The sequence below is a fragment of the Chaetodon auriga genome, chromosome 10 (assembly GCF_051107435.1).
Source record: "Chaetodon auriga isolate fChaAug3 chromosome 10, fChaAug3.hap1, whole genome shotgun sequence".
Lineage (NCBI taxonomy): Eukaryota > Metazoa > Chordata > Actinopteri > Chaetodontiformes > Chaetodontidae > Chaetodon > Chaetodon auriga.
In genome coordinates, this window is record NC_135083.1 from 2,471,795 (window position 1) to 2,492,956 (window position 21,162).

Here is a 21,162-nt window from a genome sequence, read left to right on the forward strand (position 1 = left end):
ATTACACGCATGTTTTCAGTGTCTGAGCTGCAGGTTCTGCTTCATCATTCCTCAGGATCACACAGTCAAAACACAGAGGAGGCACAGAGTAACGCGCGCATGCAGCTGGGTACACGTGCTGTATACGTCCACAGTAACACACACACATACACACACACACACACACACACACACACACACACACACACACACACACACACAGCAGTTTGCCTTCCCGATCCAAATGCGCATACAGGATAGGTTACTAGCGTGGAGATGGAGAAACGGGGGGCGGGGGGGTGAGCAAGTCTTCATCGATCTGTCCGAGAGAGAGAGAGAGAGAGAAGAAAGAATGGAAGAAAGCAGATTGCTTGGCTGCATTTTCATCCCAGCAGACCCCTCCCCTCTCCCCTCTCCCCCCCCCACGCCTGCCAGCTGATGCTGACTGGAGGTGAAGCGGTTTTTCTCCCCCCTCGTCATCCCGGGGAAAACCTGGACGGACGGACGGACGGACTCACGGACTGACCGAGGTTTGGGGATTTTCGGCTGCTCCTTGGTGATGACAGCTGGAGGAATCTGAAGAAAACAAACCCAGACCGAGAGAGGAAGCGTACAGAAGCCGAGAGAGTGCACAGTAACGCAGGGGGAAACAACAACTTCCAGCGGTTGTGTCCTCGGGGCGGTCTGCGGGGAGCTCTGGAGCTGTTGCTACCAGAAAGGTATGTTGCCCGGGCTGCTGCCACAATGCAGGAACATTAACAACATGTGCTTACATTTCCGTTCATGTGCCCTTCTGCAGACACTGTGCATGCATCTGTCCTGGACCACCGCGGTGCGCGCTGCCTGTGAAAACGCGCCTGTGTCCGCCTGCAGCCTTTCGCTGTGTTTATGTGGAGCTGCTTCAGCCGAAACCTTTAAATACAGCACTGTATAGATGCTGAGGGCTCGTGGCGCGGCGCGTGCGTGGCGTGCTTCAATGTGAAAGTGTTGTATCTGCGCGTTTGTGGTGCGTTTACGTTTGCAGTGCGCGTGGTGCGTTACACTTGCCTCATCTCGTGGTGCGTTTGTGTGGCAGGTGGCATGATAAAGAAATGTGGAAGTTTGGTGCGTTTAAGTGTGTTTATTTCAAACACCTGGTTGAGCTGCATCAGTGACTACTTATACTGTAATCAAATTCTGTGAGTGTGTGTGTGTGTGTGTGTGTGTGTGTGTGTGTGTGTGTGTGTGTGCGCGTGAGAGAGATAGTGGTGTTACTACCGTGATAGTTTTCGGCACAGTTTTGGCATTAACACACCTCCATACTGATCTGCTGAAAACAAATTCACTCTCACAGATCAGTGCAGTGAAGTCTCGCTTTTTCGGACAGATTTGGAGATTTTGGAATAGTAGTAGAGAATAGTTCGGACAGGACATGAACTGATGTCACAGTTAACATATTTAATGATGTGATGTAGAAGTTTGAATCCAACAGAATGACGATTGACATCCAGGAAAAACTCAGTGGACTTTTGCTGTCAGGTGAAACTTTGCATGTGAGGGATGTCAATGAGGAGCGAGCAGCTTTGAAGGTGCTGAGGATGGAGTTAACGGTGCATATGTAATGAAAGCTGCCTGACCTGCTCTCCAGGTTATGAATGTGTCCCTGAATTAGTGCTATAATTTGGCTTTATGCTCTCTTTCTTCCATAGATCTGCAGTATCTTTTAGATTTATCGAAAGCAACGTCCAAACAATATTACCATGTGATACCAAAGAAATGCAGCAGGTCTGTCCCTACTGCAGCAGCTTTATCTCACAGTTTTGGTTTCTTAAACTTATGTTGAATGTAGATAAATATTTAACCAAACAGCCATTCAGAAGCTTTTGACTGTACCATCATCAGCAGGTGAAGTTTGCTCAGCTGTCAATAAGGTCTTGATACTCAAACTTTGATTAGTTTTGAGCACTTTTTCAGACTTATTGCCTTTGTTGGCTTGAAAATTGACCTTTGACAGAGAATAGATGTTGCTCAACCATTCAGACAAAGTCTCCAGTATTAGTGTCAGATGAATGAAGTCATGCAGAATGATCTCTTCATGCTTATTAAAGGTGCTAACTTATTTGTGAACCGCACTGTGGTGTCATAATCATTATTAATGTGTAACTAATACCACATAAAAAAAACCACAAACTGTAAGCTGGGCACATAGAGAAAGTATTATCTGTCGACAAAGGTCAACAACAACACAGCAGTCAAATGATCAGCTCAGAGAGGGCGAAGTTAGAACTTAGAATCAGGATGCAGTCATGCTCAATGGCCTGTTTCCATGAGGCTTATGATTAAAAACAGTAAACACACATTGACCTTATAGTCACGAAGAGGGAAACCAGCTCAGATTTGGAGTTTGTCATCAGGACTCATGAGACAGACCCGAAATCTGCAGCCAGAAAAAGCAGATTGGAAACAGAGATCTGTGGCATTAAAGAAGTCAGTGAACCCATCATATCCTCATTAACATGCTCCTCTAAAGTCCATAAGAAGCATGGTGCACTACTGTGTAGCTCTGAGATGTAAGTGTGACTGCAGGCTGACATGAGTCTCTACTGAAGACCTTTGAAGGGAACCTGCTGCCTAATTTAAGAGCTGAAAGTTTGCTGATGCCGTTGAATAATCGTCCTCTCGTCGTCCGCTGTTGCTGCGAAGCAAAGTCCTGCCATCGTCTGCCTCAGCCGCGTTTCCCTTTTCGTTCACTACTTATTTTTCTAGACTCGCTGATTGGGCAGCATCTAAGAAACCTGTCATGCATACCAGCCTGTCACCTCTTTCATGGCTGGAGCTGCTTCTCTTTGGTGAGGTGTCTGATCTCAGATGGTAGTGAGGATGATGATGATGATGATGATGATGATGATGATGCTGATGCCACAGCAGGTTGTTGCCTTGCAGCTCAGTGGTTTCTTGTTGTAGGTTGTCAGAAACATCAGCTGACCATGAAACCACTGCCCCTGTCAGATTGTGGTCTGTGAAAGCTGCTTGCTGGGCATCCAAACTCCACTGAAGAGCGTTAACTTCATCCAAGGCCTTTGTCCTGCACCTCGTCCAGTTTAGTGTGTTTGTAGCTGTAATGACTCTTGAGATGAGCAATTTCTCATCTCTTTCTCTTGGAAAATGTGACACTCTGCACCCATTTATGTTTTGCTGAGGGGCGCCATGATGCACCTATGTGATATCATCACTATGCATGTGTTGCATTCAGGGACCACTTGTATTTTCTTTATCACCGCTTTTTTGTATTTCTGAATTGCCTCGCGGGCCGGATCAAGTGGTCTCGCGGGCCATGTGCAACGCGCAGGCCGGAGCCTCCCCACCTCTGCTTGATGGTATACTGTGATTTTCAACACTGGTGAGTGACTGGTGCTCAGTTTGCATCCAGTGTGGCGAGATGCTAACAAGTTAATTGCTGTTTCCCACAGTAGAAACAGAGGCAGGGGAGGACACCATCAGTGGAGCCCAGTGCTGATGACATAACAGAACCCAGGATTGTGCCTTTTTATCTAACTGTAACCATTCGGACAGCTGTGAACGAGCTGAAGGGTTGAAAATAAGCAGAATACATCTTCCACCACAGTTTACCTGAACTGTATGCAATTATTAATAACTGTTTGTGTTATGTGTTTCCTTTGCGAAGATGCTATCTGAACCTGCAGGTATTAAGCACAAAGGATTGTTCTGCAGCGCCACGATCTCTTTGTGTATTTTCAGTCGGTGATGTTTAACTCTTCGTGTGCTCTTGTTCCACCCTGACGGCCCCTCTGGGGATTTTCTCAAGATACTTACTGTTGGTTTTTTTTCCATTCGTTACTGTGGAAATTTTTCCTCATTGAGTCTCACTGAGGTTCTGTGAACTTTAACCACGCATGAAAACACAACCCCCTCATTCATTTGAATTAGGCCAGTATGACGGCGCAGCCCATCCGACGAGGTACTGCAGTGGCCAGTAAAATACACGGGGCCTTCACTTTTTATTCCTAATTCAGATTTTTGTTCAAATGTTTGAAAAAAATCCACCTGTAATGGGATGTTCGATGTTAAGATTATTCAAATTAATTTAGATGATGTGTAAATTCAACTTTGTTCAAACTTCAAGCTCCCACTCGTGGTCGACTGCTTCGTAACATGAACGTCTTGTTTACCTCCCAATCGTTGTGATGAAAGATAGAATTGCCACCATGATTATTTTCCAGTGCTGGAAAATCCTGTCTGATAATGGTCCAAACCTCAGTGATTTGGTGTCCTGGATCATATTTCACGTCTACACCTGAAAGAACACGCCTCCACCAGCGCAGCCCCCAGTAATGAAATACCACAATGAATCACTGCTGCTTGATTAATCATGTCATCTTGTTGCATCCATGTAGTCACATTACTGCAATGACCCACATCTCTTTCTGGCTTTTCAGGAAATTTGCTTAAACTTCACAACATTTGTGTGGACACATAATTAGTGATCTGACTTCAGGGGAAACAGCATTTGAAGTGTACAAAACAGTTGCTGTAGCTTTACTTTCCTACGTGCATCACATGCTATTTCATGCAGTGACTAATAAAAATATCAGTATCATTAGTGCTTCGCTGTCCTCTCACACGTAGTAGAAGTGGTTCAGTGGCCCACCCAGAGGGGCACTGCAGCCTTACATGGACACACACTTCAGGCTCTAAGTTTAACTGCTTATTCATCAAAGCTTAGGCAGCCAAAGTACACACACACACACACACACACACACACACACACACACACACACACACACACACACTGCTGCTGCACCAGAGCTCAAACCTGGAAAACTAAACCATGTCTAGATGAGGATGGTGGGTGTGGAAAGGGACGGAGGAAAGGAAAAAAGATGTCACCAGAGAGAAAGAGTGAGAGATATTGGAGCATGTGCGGTATAACACATGTGTTTTGAGCCTGGCAGTAACCCCGGGGAAATTCAGCAGTACAGCAGAGTTACTTTGCCGCTTTGATTTGATGAATATTCATTGTCAGGAAGAAAGGGAGGGAGAGAGGGAGGGAGGGAGGGAGGGAGGGAGCCGGGCTCATGGCAGCTTTCGACGTGTTGCTGCTGCAGCACACATGAAGAGCTGTTGCAGAGAAGGAGAGTATTGCCTTTGCAGCTGAAGCTTTATATAGCACACGTCTACATCAATGCTGTGCACTTCCACTGTTGTCCACAAACTGCTAAAAATACATTAATAAGCATGTTCCGTAATTCTGAAGACCATGTGCACTGCAGTCTGTCTCACGTAAGCCAGCCTCCATCCACCCACCCTGGATCTCAGTGCGTACTGGTGTTCACAGCAGATTCACATCATCTACAAAAAGAGGAGATCCACTTGACCAGTGTGGTGTGGTGTTAGTGTTGGAGTATGGAGGACAGCGTGAGGAACGGCGGTCTTCTGCACCGCGACTTCGCAGTGTGATTGTTTGGAGATGATTAAGCTCCATTTCTGATTCCTCCACGTTGGAAAGCCGTGTCGCCAGCGTACGCAGCGATGATGCCTACGTCGTTACCGCAGCAGCCCATGCAGATTTGTTGGTGATGTCTGGACACACAAATCCAATCTGAGCCCAAGCAAAAGACAGTGTGGACAGTCTGTCTTGAAGATTTGATTTGAGAGACAAATCTGATTTGCCTGCACTCTGAATGCAGGCTTAGATTTGTTCAGCAATTCAAACAGACGTGGTGTTGAGCTCATTGATGGATGCTACCTGTCAGACAAGGAGTCAACCAATCAGAGCTTCGGAGGTGGGAAGCTCTGACTAAATATTATATCTCTCCTCAATTTTAGACATCAGACAAAAGCAGTGGAAATGATATGACGCACTGGGACGAATCCGTCCCTGTTGCTGGTTTATATCACAGACATCACTGGCGGCAGATTAAATCAGCTGTAGCTAGTAAACGTTAATTCCATGACTGTGAGAATTAAAAGTCTGACTATTCTCTAATTAATATGCCACATGGCCACATGGCACAAGTGGTGACTGCTCCCCAGGGAAATGATCAGCTGATCACCTCAGGTCTCGTTTAAGAATCTGAAGGATCTGACATGAAGTTTCATTGTCTAAACTTCATGTCAGATCAATATTTCCACCTGATCAGCTTCGTAGTTCTGAATCAGCGTTTGGAGTGAGGAGCTGGTGAAGTGCAGGCGGCTGCAGCGTGGAGCTGGGCGGTGTACCGGGTCACACTGGTGTATGTGACACTGTTTCAGACGGACCGTTTTCAGTGTTGCGCGTCTAAACACGCGTGGTGCGAGCTGTGGTGAGGGTAAACTGTCCTGCTCTGGTGTTACGTTACACTGAATAGTACAGCCCATCCTTTGCAAAAACTGTTTTCTAATTGGTGGTTGAAAATGTTTGTTTTATGTTCTGCTTTAGAAAGACAAGTATATGATCGCTGTTTCTCTTATTCTCGCTGCATTAACGTCCATAAATATTCATGAAACACTCTCTCTCTGCCTCACAGTTCCCATCGTCTCTCTCTCGCACATCTTGGCGTTAATATATTCCTCATGTGGCGGCGCATTAATAGTAAATTTGATGCTGTCAGTTCCTCCTTATTTTTTGCGACTGGTCTCTTCCTTTCAGCGTCCTTCATCCCTCCACTTCTCTCCTTCCTCCTCATCCGCTCAGCTTTGCCACCTTTTCTCTCCTCATTCCTCCTTTTCCCTTCCTCCTCAAGCCTCTTCCTTCCTTCCTCAGTCTCTTTGTCTTTCGATCCTCTTTCGCGCTCTCCTTCATCATATATTTCCTCCCTTCTTTCGCCCGCTCCTCTTTATTTCTTCACCTCACCCACTCCTCTTGCCTTTATTCTCCCTACCCCCTCCTGTCTGCGTCTTCCTCATCTGTCCGTCCTGCTTTATGTATCCACCCTACCACTGCTTCAAGCAACCTTTGTTTACATTCAGCAAAGCAGGCCATGACGTCCTGGTCCTGGCTTGCGGGGGTTGGACTGAGCGTGCAAAGGCGACTTTTACACTGAAAATCAGAGATGTTGGTTTCTCTAAACTGTGACGATGATCTCTCTATAACCGCAAACACAGAAAACCTTAGTTCAGAGAAACGTGCACAAACAATGCCAACGGTGTGCAGTGTAAGTCAAGATTATTACCATGACGGCTAACATGTGAAACACAGCTTGATGTCAAATTGTTTTGCAGAGCTGACATCTTCCTGCACATTGTCAGTCCCTCACGTGGTTGCTTGTACGGCGGCTGCATTTTACTGCTCTACCTTCATCAATAACTGAACCACCTCGGATGTATGTTGTCAAAGAGAACAACTATAGCTTAGCCTTCGCACGGTAGAGCAGCAACTCATGTTCTGTTTTCGTCAAATGAGTTTGGTGACTCTGAAGAAAACAGCTTCTGTTCTTCATCAAAAAGGAGCTGTCTGGTAGCAGGAAAAGGCAGTGAAAATATTCTGTTCCATCATAGTCTACACTTCATCAAGTCATATTGTTTTAAGATGAGCCTTTTTTATTTTTTTAGTGGCTAGAACACATTTTGCTGTAGCCGTCAGTCTACAACGGTCTACAATGCTTAGCTTCCTTCACTGGCATTTCTGCTGCTTCTCCAAAAAGTCAAACTATCCCTTTTAATGGTGTATTTGTGAAGGAGTCAGAAAAGAAAGTGATTGGGTCACAGTGAGCCGTACAAGGAAAACCGTTTTCAGTTACTAACAGTTCATTTTATGTTCATTTTTAATTCAAACTGATCCTTTGGATCAAATACTTAAACAGTAACTTAACACGAGGCTGAAAGGCAGTGTGTCACTGCCCAGCATCACTGGTGGGTGTGGTCAGAAGTGGGCTCTGTTGCACCTGAAACCACGCCCAGTAGTGATGTCACAGGGTCACAGAGTACACCTTTACATCACTGCAGTAAGGTGAGAATTTAAACCACTGGAGGTCGGCACGAACAAGTTTTTCAGGGGATGTTAAGTTACTCTCAGCATGTTCAAATGTTGGTTCGTATGGAGGCTGAAGTGACATCCTCAGTCTGTCTGGCCTCAGTAGCTTTATCACGATTTTACATCACAGTAGCATCCGGATCTAAACACACTTCTTACTTCTTCCAGGTGGGTGTGAGACTGCCTCCCCTCGCTCTTGGTCAGAGATGGAGTTCCCGGACGACTTCCTGTTGGCCGAGCTCAGTCACCTGCAGCTCTACAACGACTCGCTCTTCCAGAACAACTTCAGCAGTGCCTACAACGACACCGACGCCTTACTGCCAACGGGGGTGAAGGTCACCATCGTGGTCGTCTACATGATCGTCTGCGTCATCGGCCTGGTGGGAAACTTCCTGGTCATGTATGTCATCATAAGGTAAGAGCCCCATGAGCTTCTGCGGGTACAAAGCACGTTGATTTTCTGGGACTGAGACCGAAACAGACTGTTACACCTGAACCAGGAACACACTTTAAACAGGTCACAATGATCGAACTTTGCTGCAGTATATTTTCACTTGAGTCTTTTAGGACCCAAACTTCCGCAGAGGATATTTTTGCTGAAAGCTTCGATTTCACTCTTGTTCAAAAGGATTTATATGAGATTTATCTCAGAGTCTCAACATATAAATAGTTGAGAAACCTCGACAGCTCAGACTTCCAGTCAGCCATTCCTCTAAATCAAAGGATTTGTAGTCAGGAATGATGATACGTCCACAGTTGCTATAGCAATCCACACTGAAAGGATGAAATACGTACTTAAATAATGCATCTATAAATAATCCAGGCCAAACATGTAAAGGGGCTCAAACTTTTCATGTGTTTTCGATGTTGAAGACAGTCCATCTGTCAGATGTTCAGTCACCGCAGCCTGTCCACGCTGGTGCTGAAGGATCAGTCCGTAGATCAACCCTGAAAGAGGATCACGCAGTGCCAGTCTGGATTGTAATTCTTCTAAGTATTTTGTCATCCTAAACTGAATACCTTTGTACTCTGACTCTCTGATGGGCACTTGACATTTATAGACCAGACTGACCAAACTGGTTCAGACTGAACATTAGATCAGCTAATCAGAAATGATCATTATCAGCCGGCGCAGCGTGAAGGGCGTCAGGTGGCTTCTTCAGATTGTGCACACATTTTTATAGAGAGCCTGGCAAGCATCTGTGTCATGTGTACCTCCGTCTTTTTGCTGTCTTTTCTGTGTGTGTGTGTGTGTGTGTGTGTGTACACGCACACTGTATTCCCTGTGGATTTGATTGGAACAAGCGTAGGTGAACACATGCTGTTGTGTGAGCTAGTGTGTGTGTGTGCAGTCATGGCTGGCCCTGTGGGCAGCTGCTGTCTGCTCATGTATATCATGTTGAACCAGGAGACTGTGTGTGTGTGTGTGTGTGTGTGTGTGTGTGTGTGTGTGTGTGTGTGTGTGTGTGTGTGTGTGTGAGATTTTGCTGTTGTTGGGATACTAAGCTGTACTTTTGCTTGGTAGCAAAAGCTCTGCTTGTGACAGACGTGAAACACAGCTCTGTCCTCGCTTCTGATGTTCAAACTGGAAATGTTGTCAAATAAAGTAGCAGCAAACCAGTTAAACTGGTTCCTGCCTGCAAGTTTCCACTAATTGCTACGGCTGCATGACATGCTAGGCTGAAATAAAGTGGAATTTTTTTTTTAATGCTGCACTGGGACCTGAGATGAAGAGAAAATAATAATATGTCAGGATTTGTTGTACGCGTGTTTCCATGTTGCCTCCATCGTTAATAATTAATTCCGTGTTACACCTGTTCAGTTCTCACTCCACATCTACATGCAGTTCTGCAGATAGTCATATTAATCACACACACACACACACATACACACACACACACACACACACACACACACACACACACACACACACACACACACACACACACACACTGAATCAGTCCATCTGTCTCCATGCCTTTGGCAGTTGCACCCACACACACTCACACACAAAGCATGCACGCACACACTCAGGTGTTGAATCACAGCTGTAGTCAACAACCTTAACAGTGTCATCCCAGCCGTTGCCCTCAGTAAAGATGGCCGCCCCGACAACCTGCCCTCATGGATGGCGTCAGGAGGCAGCAGCCTCCGTCCTTGAACTGGGTCAGGTTGGATGAAAGGGCTGATCACACAAGATGGCCAACCGCAATGTTTGCCATCACCACATGAGGCAGAGCAGCGTGCAGGTGTTTGCCCTCACTAGTCTCTAATCCAAAGAATCAGTGCTGAATTTCTGTGATCGGGTTGGATACTTTTACTCACGCAGCTCCACCTCCATGGCTTCCTGCGTGACATTGTACCCAACACTTGATCCTGTCTTCAGGTTCTGTGCTCCACTGTGTATTTCTGCTGCATCTATTTCTTCCCTATGGCCAATCACACATGTTTTCAGTCTGTCGGTAAACATCGTAATAGGTGTGACTTAGATTTTTTATCATTTGTTGTCCTATGAAGCATCTGCGTCTCGAAACAGGGCTGTCACTGATGCTCAGCGGTGTCGTCTGGGAGCTGCATGCAGTGTGTGAACCTGCTTATTTACCAGCAACTTAAGAGTAAGCTGTAATTAATGTGCAGCTGATATGTTCCTCACTTTAAGAAGTCTGGTAGGAGTGAGATTATTTATATGCATCTAAATATTTTCTACTGATTCAGATTCAGGAAACTTCATTGATTCCCACAAGGAAATTGCTTTGTTGCAGTACAGAAATGCTCAAATTGCTAAGAGTGAAGATGCACAGTATAGTGAAAAGGGAAGAGTTCTGCAAAGAGTTGAATCATTGAATGGCCACTGGAAGGAGGGAGGGACCTCCTGTGGTGTTCTTGGACACTCTGAGTCTCTGGCTGACCAGAATGTAGAGGGTGGGAGACACTGTCCATGATGGAGAGGAGACTTGACAACAGCCTCCTTTCTGTGGCTACATGCAGAGAGTCCAGCTCCGCCCCCAGGACAGAGCCAGCCTTCTGAATCAGTTTATTGACTCCGCTGGTGTCAGCCACCCACAGGCTCCTGCCCCAGCAGACCACAGCATAGAAATGGCCACCACAGACTGAAGGACCGGAGTCTCTGCAGGAACAAGAGACGACCACCACTGCCTGGTACTCTAACACATCCTCCGCCCTGATGCATCCAACAACTGCAGAGTCATCAGCCTTCTGTCGGTGGCCGGTCTCTGTGTCATACCTGAAGTCAGCGGTGTGCAGGGTGAAGAGAAAAGGGGACAGGACGGTCCCCTGTGGACACTGTGTCTTAACTATTCATACCTCAGAACTGGAACCTCTTCATTTACCTCCTTACTCGCTGCCTGTGTGGAATTGAGATATAAACTCCTCATTACCTTCAGCTCTCCTCATGACTTAGTGGAATAGTGACTTTTTCCAGGATATTTTCCCCCATTCGAAGAATAAACCAAGCAGAGAACATGATATAATATTGAAACAGAGCACAGCATCGTGTGATGAATCCAAATCACATACAGTCTGAGGTAGATGTGCGCATTTCATATACGTCGCTCCACAGATAGATTATATTGGCTGTCAGAGGCACCTTGAAAGCCTTAGAAAATGATATCAGACTCAGTGCAGGTCAGAGCATCAACCCAGTGCTTTGAATTTAAAAAAGGCCAATTACTTAAAGAACGGGGCCCAACGTGACTCTGCTGGGCTCGGCATTAAGGTGATTGTGGGTAATTACCTGGGATGGGCTCGTATCTTATCCAGGAGGGGTGCAGCAGGTTCAGGAGCTCAAGTCCAACAACAGTGGGATCCCTGACCAGCTGACGTATTCATGTGGAGACAGAAAAAAAGGAAAAATAAGACAAATGTAAGAGAAGTGTGTTTTCTCTTCGCACCAGATGTGACATTAGGATTCAGTTTTTAAGAATTACTCTGAGTCACTCTCTTGAAACAGATGGGAAGAGGTGACATTTAACCCACACACACACATTTCGCTGCTGTGTTCACATAACAAGGCTTCTTTGAAAATAAAAGGCAAAACTGTAAAACTCCATTACTTACTGTCTACTGGCCAGAGACCATTGAAAAGCACAGCTGACGCGTCTTTGACTTCACTCACGGGCGTCTGGAGGGAATCTTGTAGTTTTAATACTGTTTGCTGCTGCCGTCTTTGTCAGTTACTAAAGCTGCACAGTCTTGGTTTGTCCAGCAGGATGAAGCTGAGCAGGTCAATCAAAAGGCAGCTAATAACTGACTGAGAGACTCATCAGTCAAGCAAATGCATCCCGAAATACAGCCTTCTTCCATTCATTTCTCCTTAATGGAGCAGTCATTTTCACACTTTAACCCCTCTTTGTGGATTTTCACGCATTCAAGTCTGCTGGAAGCAGACTTTTGATCTTCAGGAGAACTGCTGCATAAAAAACAAATAATTTTGTGGCTCCAGAGGGAGCAAAGTCTGACAAATTGCCCCAGGGGATGTCATTTGATGCAGTGTGAGTTGGGGCTTCTAATAATGCATCAATCGGGGGAGTGTGGAATTAGACAGAAGTGAGCTTACCAGGCCTCTGCAGCCCACTCCTCATTTCTGCTTGAAGCTATGGGCTCAAGGTTAATTCATGAAAATAGTCTGATAAGACTTTAGCATTTGCAGAAGTTAAAATTCTTCTCATCCAGACTGAAACAAAGTGGATAAGACAGAGTAATAATCCTGAGAGTCAAACTTTTCTTTACTATCATGAGTCTGGTGAACATTTCCATGCAGCTGATGTTCTCATCTGACTTCCAGATCATTTAATTTCTGCACGAGAGATGATGATTTAGCTCTGAAAGCTCTGTTAGCTCAGTTAATAAGCAGCTTCAGAAATCCGGGGAGTGTAATCCACGTTATGTCCTTCTGCAGTTTTCAGTTGCAGAAAGTTTAATTCATACGTTGATACCTCACAGACTGAGCTGCTTCTGCAATTCTTCACATTCACAGCTACGAAAATTTAGTCACTCTTTAAGCCAGATGGAAAGATGTGACATTCAACCACCAACAAACACTGTTATTATGATTTACTGTAAAGTGTAGCTCTGGTGGTGTAGCTACATCAGATGGAGGAGTGAAGAAAGACAAAGTGCTGCCGTCGTGTCAGGTGTGATGTGAGGAGGCAGGGACAGTGGGAGGCCGACATTGTGAGATAACAGCAGAAGGACACAAAGAAAGACTGACAAAGAGGAACTGTTGGATCTGTCCAGTGGGTGGTTCACTTGGTAATTAAGCTCCAGACGAAGATGGGCTGAAATGTCTACAAGGATTATGTCTCCTCCCTGTTGAAAGATTGGAAGGGAAAAGGCGAGTTGGAGGAAAGACACACCGACACAATGTACACAAAGACCGCAGATACAGACACAGCAGCAAGCCTTTACATCACCACCAGGGTGAAGATATCCACTTGATTAGTCTGATTGGAGCCTCGTATTAGCACCAGCTGAACTGTTAAATGCCCTCTCTGGATTTTACAAACCTGCGCCACCAGCCAGCACACACCTCTGTGCATCTCCCAGCGTTGGTCTGGGGTGTGTTTGTCAGCAAATGCTGCTGAATGATCAAAGAAATATTACAGGAATATTATAGGAATACTACAGGCACAGTGTGTCCATACGATCCTCTGTTCTGTGACTACACGTTACTGCATTACTCTAAAGAGTATATGGGCCACACGGATTTATCAATACGCAGCACAGTTAGACTGCTGATATTTCAGAGCCGTGGTCGAGGTCATAGATTCTAACAAACCTCAGTCAGATCAAGGATCAATGAGGCAGACAGACCTGACTAACATACACAACCAAACAAGCCCTCTGGCCCTACACTCTCTCTGCTACTAGAGGATGGAGATCACTGGTTAACAAGGGGGGATGCGTTCAGGTCATTTTGCGAACGAGGGGAATTGCATCCCCCCTCAAATCACCTACTGGACTGGAGGACTTGAAAAAAGACAAATCTGTCCATTAAACATTTATTGCTGTTGTGTGAAGGGATTCTCGCCCATGTAAACATCTTCATCTGCAGCTGATTTTGCAGTTTCACTCTCATTTGAAAGAACATATCCCTCGTGTTATTCCAGAGGATCCTGTTGACTGTAAAATGAGCTGAACGTTGTCCTCTGGCTGCAGCAACTTTTTGATGCTTAGGAAACCAGATCACTCAAAAAGCAGTGCATCGCATGCATACTGTATGCTCGCTCGCACATTCTAAACACAGTAAACAGTGAACAAACACAGGTATACATGCAGCTGATATGCAGATAAAGCAGACATCATGACATACACGCTGTGTTTGCACCGAGCTCTGACACAAAACTCTTCAAAGGTGACTTTTGAGGGAAGGAGAAGAAAGACAAAGTACAGTTTCGTTGTTGATGGAGCAGCCATAAATCATCATTGAAATGCCACAGATGGAAAGCTAAGCGGCAGGCAGCGGCTGTCCAATCCACCTCTTCCTTGTAAACAAAAGTGATAAAAGGAAGAGAGGAAAAGCCATCCAGCAGCGTTAATTGAGGTTGCGTGTCTCCCGGGAAACTCTTCTCTCAGCGTCTTTTTGCTTTTTGTTTTGCCAGACATATTTTAGCACTTTTTTTCCTGACAGTGCTGCGAGCGTAGCGTGTTTTCAGCTCTCATGTGCTGTCAGAGAACAGCAGAGACAAACAGCTTTAACTTCGGCAGCAGAGCGCCGCAGTGCAGATGTGCTGTCGGCTCATCAAGAGCCACGAGTAGGGATTTCCACGAGCATCTGTTTGCTGCTACATCCTGAATTCAGCCCGGAGACACAGGACGGCAGGCTGAAGCTGTGTTCACATGGAGAAGGGTGGTTTTGTGAGGAGCGTGTGCTGCCTGGAGAGATTTTGGTCAAGGAAAAGGTTTCTGTTTCCATAACAACGGACCGTTCCACATTGTACATTGTCGGACACAATCGGCCTTTGCATTAGTTAGAGACGTCACAATGCCATCAATCTTTGGAGAAACATCAGCCATGGAAAAAAGAAAAAAAACACAGGCGTGGTCAGATCTAAGGGGTCGTGTCACTGAGTCAAGAGGCCAACAGCAGGCTCAGGGGGGATCAGGTGAGTCTTCCATCCCTCAGGTGAAGCTGTAGAGATGACACAGTCCCTGCTGAACCATCAGTGCAAAAGATGTCAGCAGACATCTGGTAAAAAGTCAAGAGAACAAGCCGCCGTACGTACAAACTGATGTAAGCTCTCACAGAAACATCCAATCACAGAGCTTGAAATTCTGCGCTCTGCTAACGGAGAGCTGAAGCCGACCGATAGAGCTGAAACGATCAGCCCATTAATCAATCAGCAGAACAATCTGCAGCTACCTTCAGCGGTTCCTTAGTTCACTTTGTGCTTCTGTGTCGGATGAATTCAGCATCTTCAGCGCGCTGTGAAAACGCTCTGCATGTTTTACAGCTCTGACCTTCTGGCTCGCAGGGAACCATGATTTCTGAGCAAAACACAGAAATAATGCAAACATGCAGCCACAGCATGCAGCCTATAGTACTGTTAAATTATCTACAAGACTTCAGAGTATCTCAGTGTGTCAGTGTAGTATTTCATATTCCACATTTACCATCTAACAATTTCAATCCTAAAGACCAATGTAGGAGGTAAAGTCTGCTGCAAGGTGCAAAATAAGGACGTGGGAGTTTTGACCATAGTTTATTTGCCATAACATTAATCTTACCAGTTTCCATCGATATCGCCATCATAGACATATAATAAGAATTCTAGCTTTGGCATTTCCTCTAATTTAATTTAATTCTGCGAACCTAATTTCCACTTTGACTGACGTTGAGAGTCTGTGATGGTCAGCGTTTTGAACATGTCCCTGTTTGAGCTTCTTTAATCTGCTGGTGTTTAAATATGAGTTTGCCTCTGAAGCACAGCTCTGGAGGAGTGTTTTGACATGTATCTTGTGCTTTTACAATTAAAAATGACATGTACAGTGTTTAACTATGACAGCGCAATGAATGGCTGATTTTTGTGTAAAAAAAAATGACACATTAAAGTGCTTTAAGCGTTTTTTTGAGAGCTTTAATTAAGTGGGTGTGAAGACAAAATACAAAATCAGGGAGGCTGGATGTCATATTTAACGTCTTTTTCAAGTTTGCCATCACTGCTGCTTGTAATGAATAAAAACATAGAAAAAGGGAAGAAACACTAAAACAATGAAACCATCCAGAGCAGAGGTGATGGAGCTCAGCTGTGCAAGACGAATTTCCGACTGCTTCTTGACTGAACTGACTGAGCAAGGATTTTTAAATTGGAGGAGGAGGAGGAGGAGGAGGAGGAGGAGGAGGAGGAGGAGGATGAGTGAAGAGGGGATTAGAAAGAATCCACAGAGGAAGAAGGGCACCAGGCTCAGAGGAGGGATGTCCAGTGAATCTTTGCTGTCCCTGGAGAACACTGGGTAGCGCACCTGAGCAGTTCAGGGCTGCACGCTGTCCGTCACAGTAATCAAAACAAATCATGAAATGAACCCCCAGATGGAAAATGTGCAAGAAGTGGAATTAGCTATGAAGGAAGTGTTTCCTCTGTATTAAGGAGAGGAAAGATGGAGACGCGTCTTTCTTCATACAGCTTTCGTTTTCTCATGATCAGAAAATGTTGTCACAGTTATGAATTCAGGTGGATCCACTCTCTGTGTAAAGCTGTTTGTGTGTTCACATGAACGCATTTCCTGTTTGCTGTGGAAGAAACAACCTGAAGATCATTGCATAAGATCCCTAAAATACTGAGCTGAGTTGAATTGCAGTGTTGTGGGTCAGTTTATGACCGTCTGCTGTGGAGCAACAGGTACCGCAGAGTGTGATTAGGTTGTGTCTCTGAGCTGCACTGGTCGCTCAGTTATCTGATGCTCTGATGGTAAACAGCCTGCAGCTGTACGGTTTATTTAGTACAAGGAGAAATCCACTCCGAGAAGAAAAACCAGTCGTATCATTGACATAATAACCTGCTCTGGTATGAATTAAGAGGGACACTAACGAGGCTATGGTTAGGTTGGCATGGATGAGCTGGACCCTGAACCCTCGACATGAACATCACCGCTTTTCTTGTGGGATGTGCAGAACCCAAAAGCAGAAGACGGTTTATTGTAAAAATGTGCAGTCAATATGAAACATGCAGTCTGGACGAGCTGAGCCGGGCTGGCAGGGAGGACTGGCAGAGAGCGGTAGACCAGTGAGGCGAGGCAGAGAGAGTTGGCTGACATAGAGCAGGAGATCCAGGTGGTGTATGGCTCTGGATTTTCTAGGATGGAGACAAAGCACAGGACTGAAAGCACTGAGCACAATCACAAACTAGTTTTAAAGGAAAGCCGAGACGAAACACCACTGAGCATACCTAACTGAAGAACTGAGGCTTTGAACACTGAGCAGGTGATTAGTGATGAGCCACAGGTGTGCAGGTGGGTCGGTCGGAGGAGGGGCAGGTGACCAAGCCCAGCTCGGCTCTGACAATGACAAAGACACACAGGGAAGGGACACAGAGGAAACACAGGGAGACAGACAGCTGCAGATAGCAAGTGAGGTGGACACCAGTATGAGAGACAGTCCCCCGTCACCGGACTGGTGGAGAAGTAATCAGACGTGTTGCTATTTCTGAATGAAGACCAGAAGACAAGCTGTCCTCTAAGCTGAGGGCTGACTTGGAGGACTTAACCTGTTGGTTATTTTTGATTGTTAATTATCCTCTTAGAAAGACTGGCTCCTGTTTGCTGTTCATGTTAATAGGTTAGCATGACTGCAGGATACACGCGGTCGCAGCCATTGCGAATTCGCACACATGGCCACTGGTGTTCATTGCCTCATCAATCGTGGGATTCAAACCTGCAGCGTCATGGTCCACATGCTAACAGTCTCTCAGTCCACGCTGCCGCTTCTGTGACGACGTTAGCCGCTCGGAGTGAACCAAAGTGTTTTTCTGAATAGACAGAAACATTAAAGATTCATGCTTTGGCTCAGAGACTTGAAGCTGACTGAATAGGTAATCACGCACAGATGGTCTGAGTGTGAGTGTGAGCGTTTGGAGGCCCAAAAAAACAAAAACACAGTTTTGATTTTGACCTCTCGTTAGTCACCTCTTCAGAGGACTTCAGACTAATTACATTTATCGCGTGTGCGTCCTTGTCATTCAGCATCGTTACAAAGGTCAAAGCCAATGTCTGCTGTGTTTCCATTCACAGCAGCATCATCAAGACCAAACAGCTCTGTGTGTGTGTGTGTGTGTGTGTGTGTGTGTGTGGAAGTTTCTTGGTGAAAAAAAAATAGATTGAAGCGAGTGGGAACAGGCAAAAATAGAGAGAGGTCAATAAACAGAGAGACGGAGGATGAGGGACAAATCAATGGCAAAGAGAAAGATATGAAATGAAAGACAGAGCGAGCATCCAAAGTCACATTATCTGATATCCTCTCGTTACTGTCTCCTCTACAGTTTACCAGAATGTGTGTGTGTGTGTGTGTGTGTGTATGTGTGTGTGTGTGTGTGTGTGTGTGTGTGCAGTCTGCATTCACTGAACCATTCTGATCCTCCTGATGAAATCGGTGTATTCATTAGTTTGTTCCTTCATCCTGCACACAGGTTTGTCTGCTACATCCCTGCTTGATTTTGACAAAATTTGGATGCTTCTGGCCACAGACACAAACTGGTGGTGATACATGTTCAGGTGAAAGTGAAAAACAAAGATAAAGAAGGATTATTGTCCACATTTTGGGGGATAGACTGGCGGCGTGGACCAAACAAACAGGAGAAAACACACCGCCAAGGCATTATTGGTGCTTACCGCCAGTTACCACCAGCTCTCTTAATCACCCAGCTGCGACGTTCCAGTCTGAACCATCAGTCACTAAAAGGCACCTACGCTCTTATAAACCAACTGTTAGCTGCCCAGCACCAAACAGCAGGAAGACAACGTCTGCCTGCAAAGAAGACGGCTTTAACCTCTCTTCACACTTTGACTGGAACCGCTGGTGAGTGGTTGAAGGGTTGAGGAAGGACTGCAGGCTAATGTGTGTCTCTGTGTTAATGAGACAAAGGAAGAGCGAAGCTGTCATGTCGTCTGTGTGTGGATCACTGACAGAGAGAGAGAGAGGGAGAGAGAGAGAGAGGGAGAGAGGGAGGGAGAGAGGGAGGGAGAGAGAGAGAGAGAGAGAGGGAGAAAGAGAGAGAGAGAGGGAGAGAGAGAGAGAAAGAGAGGGAGGGAGAGAGAGAGAGAGAGAGAGAGAGAGAGAGAGGGAGGGAGAGAGAGAGAGGGAGAGAGAGAGAGAAAGAGAGGGAGGGAGAGAGAGAGAGAGAGAGAGAGAGAGAGAGGGAGGGAGAGAGAGAGAGAGAGAAAGAGAGAGAGAGAGAGCCGGCTGTCGTGTCATATCTGCCAGCCCTTGACCCTGTGACCTGAATACTGTGCATATGAAGTGATGGTGTGTGTGTGTGTGTGTGTGTGTGTGTGTGTGTGTGTGTGTGTGTGTGTGTGTGTGTGTTTCTTTCTCTTCCTTCTCTAAGGAACAGATGGAAACACATCCACATCCATCTAATCCACTGTTAGACTGTTCTCACTGTACCACCAACCACTGCACCAAATTCCATCCTCAAATTTAACACTTTAAAATGTCTTTGCTCACATGTCCATGTAGACTTGCCAAAGAAAATCTGTTCAGTATCAGTCACCTTTTGAAAACCAAATGAAAAGCAACATGCCAGGAGCAAATGCCAGTTTTTATTAAAACAAAAGTATGACTGTTGTGCTAACTGCACGCCAAATTAATCAGAGCACACAAGGCCTGATTGCTTCCTAAGTTACCATACAACGGGTTACTGATAAGCACTGTAGCATTTAAAAGACAATTTTTTAAATGGAGTCTGGTGCAGTGGATGACAAGGACAAAACAGCAGCACCATTCTGTTTTAACCGAGCAGTCTGTTGGCGAGTTCAGCTAAAAGCACAAAGACACGGAACCCGAAAGCGCTTCAGGTTGTCGCTCACGACCAGGCCTGTTTGTAACCGCTACAGACAACGTTATCGTCGCTTCAGCTGTCCGTCCTCCGCTCGGCTGCGTGTGTGTGAGGAGCGCTACGAACCACACGAGGCTGTTTCACACTGAGAGTCTTTGCGGTTGCAAAGGTAGAGAAATCAGTGATGATCAAAACCAAAAAAAAAAAAAAGACTGTCCTCTATCTGCAAGTGCCCCTGTCTGTACCTGTTGTTGCTTGTCAGCCGTAGTGTGTGTGTGTGTGTGTGTGTGTGTGTGTGTGTGTGTGTGCCACAGCCTAATGACTGTGCCTTCCTCCCTGCTAATGACCATGGTGAATTATGAGGCCATTGACTCTGCACTGCAAATGAATCCTTCATACTGAGAGCAGAGGGTGTGTGTGTGTGTGTGTGTGTGTGTGTGTGTGTGTGTGTGTGTGTGTGTAATAGACACCACATATAGCTGGTTGTCACAGGACACACATTCTCATCTACATGTGTTCAGGACCTCTCTGTATGTCCTCCCTGTGGCTCTTCTTTTTTGTCTCTGTTGACTTTCCTGGGACTGATGTTTGGAGGCATTAATGTCTTTCCCTGGACGTCTTTCTCACTTCCTGTGAAACTGTGCAGGGTTGTGTTAATCGTTCAACACATGCTGTGTCTCATGTTCTAAGTAGATCAGCTGTTCTGGTAACTTTTTCACTTCATTTCTGGGGGTCAGAAGGCAGAGTCTCAGGTCTCTAGTATGGCTCAAGCTCCAAAGAAAAAAGCAACTCAATTCCAAAAGGACCAAACTGACATCAATTTAATGAATTCAGGCCACAACAGACATTCAGATTATTGTATTTTCAGAAAATGGTGGGCTCACTGACGGCTGGTTCCACTGGCTGCAATAAAAACTGAGTTTATCTGAACTGTAAAGGTTGGATTAAGGATGTGGGGATGTGAGCTGAGAAAAGGTGAAAGGCGTTGACCAGGTGGACGCAGCTGTGCAGGTAAGCTGAGCTCCAGAAATAACGGCTGGTTGGTTTGAGAAGGAAGGTTTGCATGAAGATTTCAGACTGATTATTACAGTGAAATTAAAACCAATCTGATTCTGAACGACATTTTTGAAAGTGAACCCAAGACACTACTAAGATCAGCTGTGCTGGAGTTTAATTTGCTTCTGCAACCTTCCTGAAAACCTTAAAACACTTAAAATCCTGAGA

The 21,162-nt window shown here is 45.6% G+C and overlaps 1 protein-coding gene across 1 annotated transcript in view; it reads left to right on the plus strand.

Annotated features, from left to right (window-relative positions):
- Positions 1 to 306: 306 nt before the first annotated feature.
- The window catches only part of oprl1 (opiate receptor-like 1), a 79,348-nt gene continuing 58,492 nt past the window's right edge, over positions 307 to 21,162 (plus strand). The window contains exons 1-2 of the mRNA XM_076740904.1: positions 307 to 698; positions 8,099 to 8,345. Coding sequence (XP_076597019.1) covers positions 8,137 to 8,345 — 209 coding nt within the window. The 5' untranslated portion in view covers positions 307 to 698; positions 8,099 to 8,136. The remainder of the gene's footprint in view (positions 699 to 8,098; positions 8,346 to 21,162) is intronic.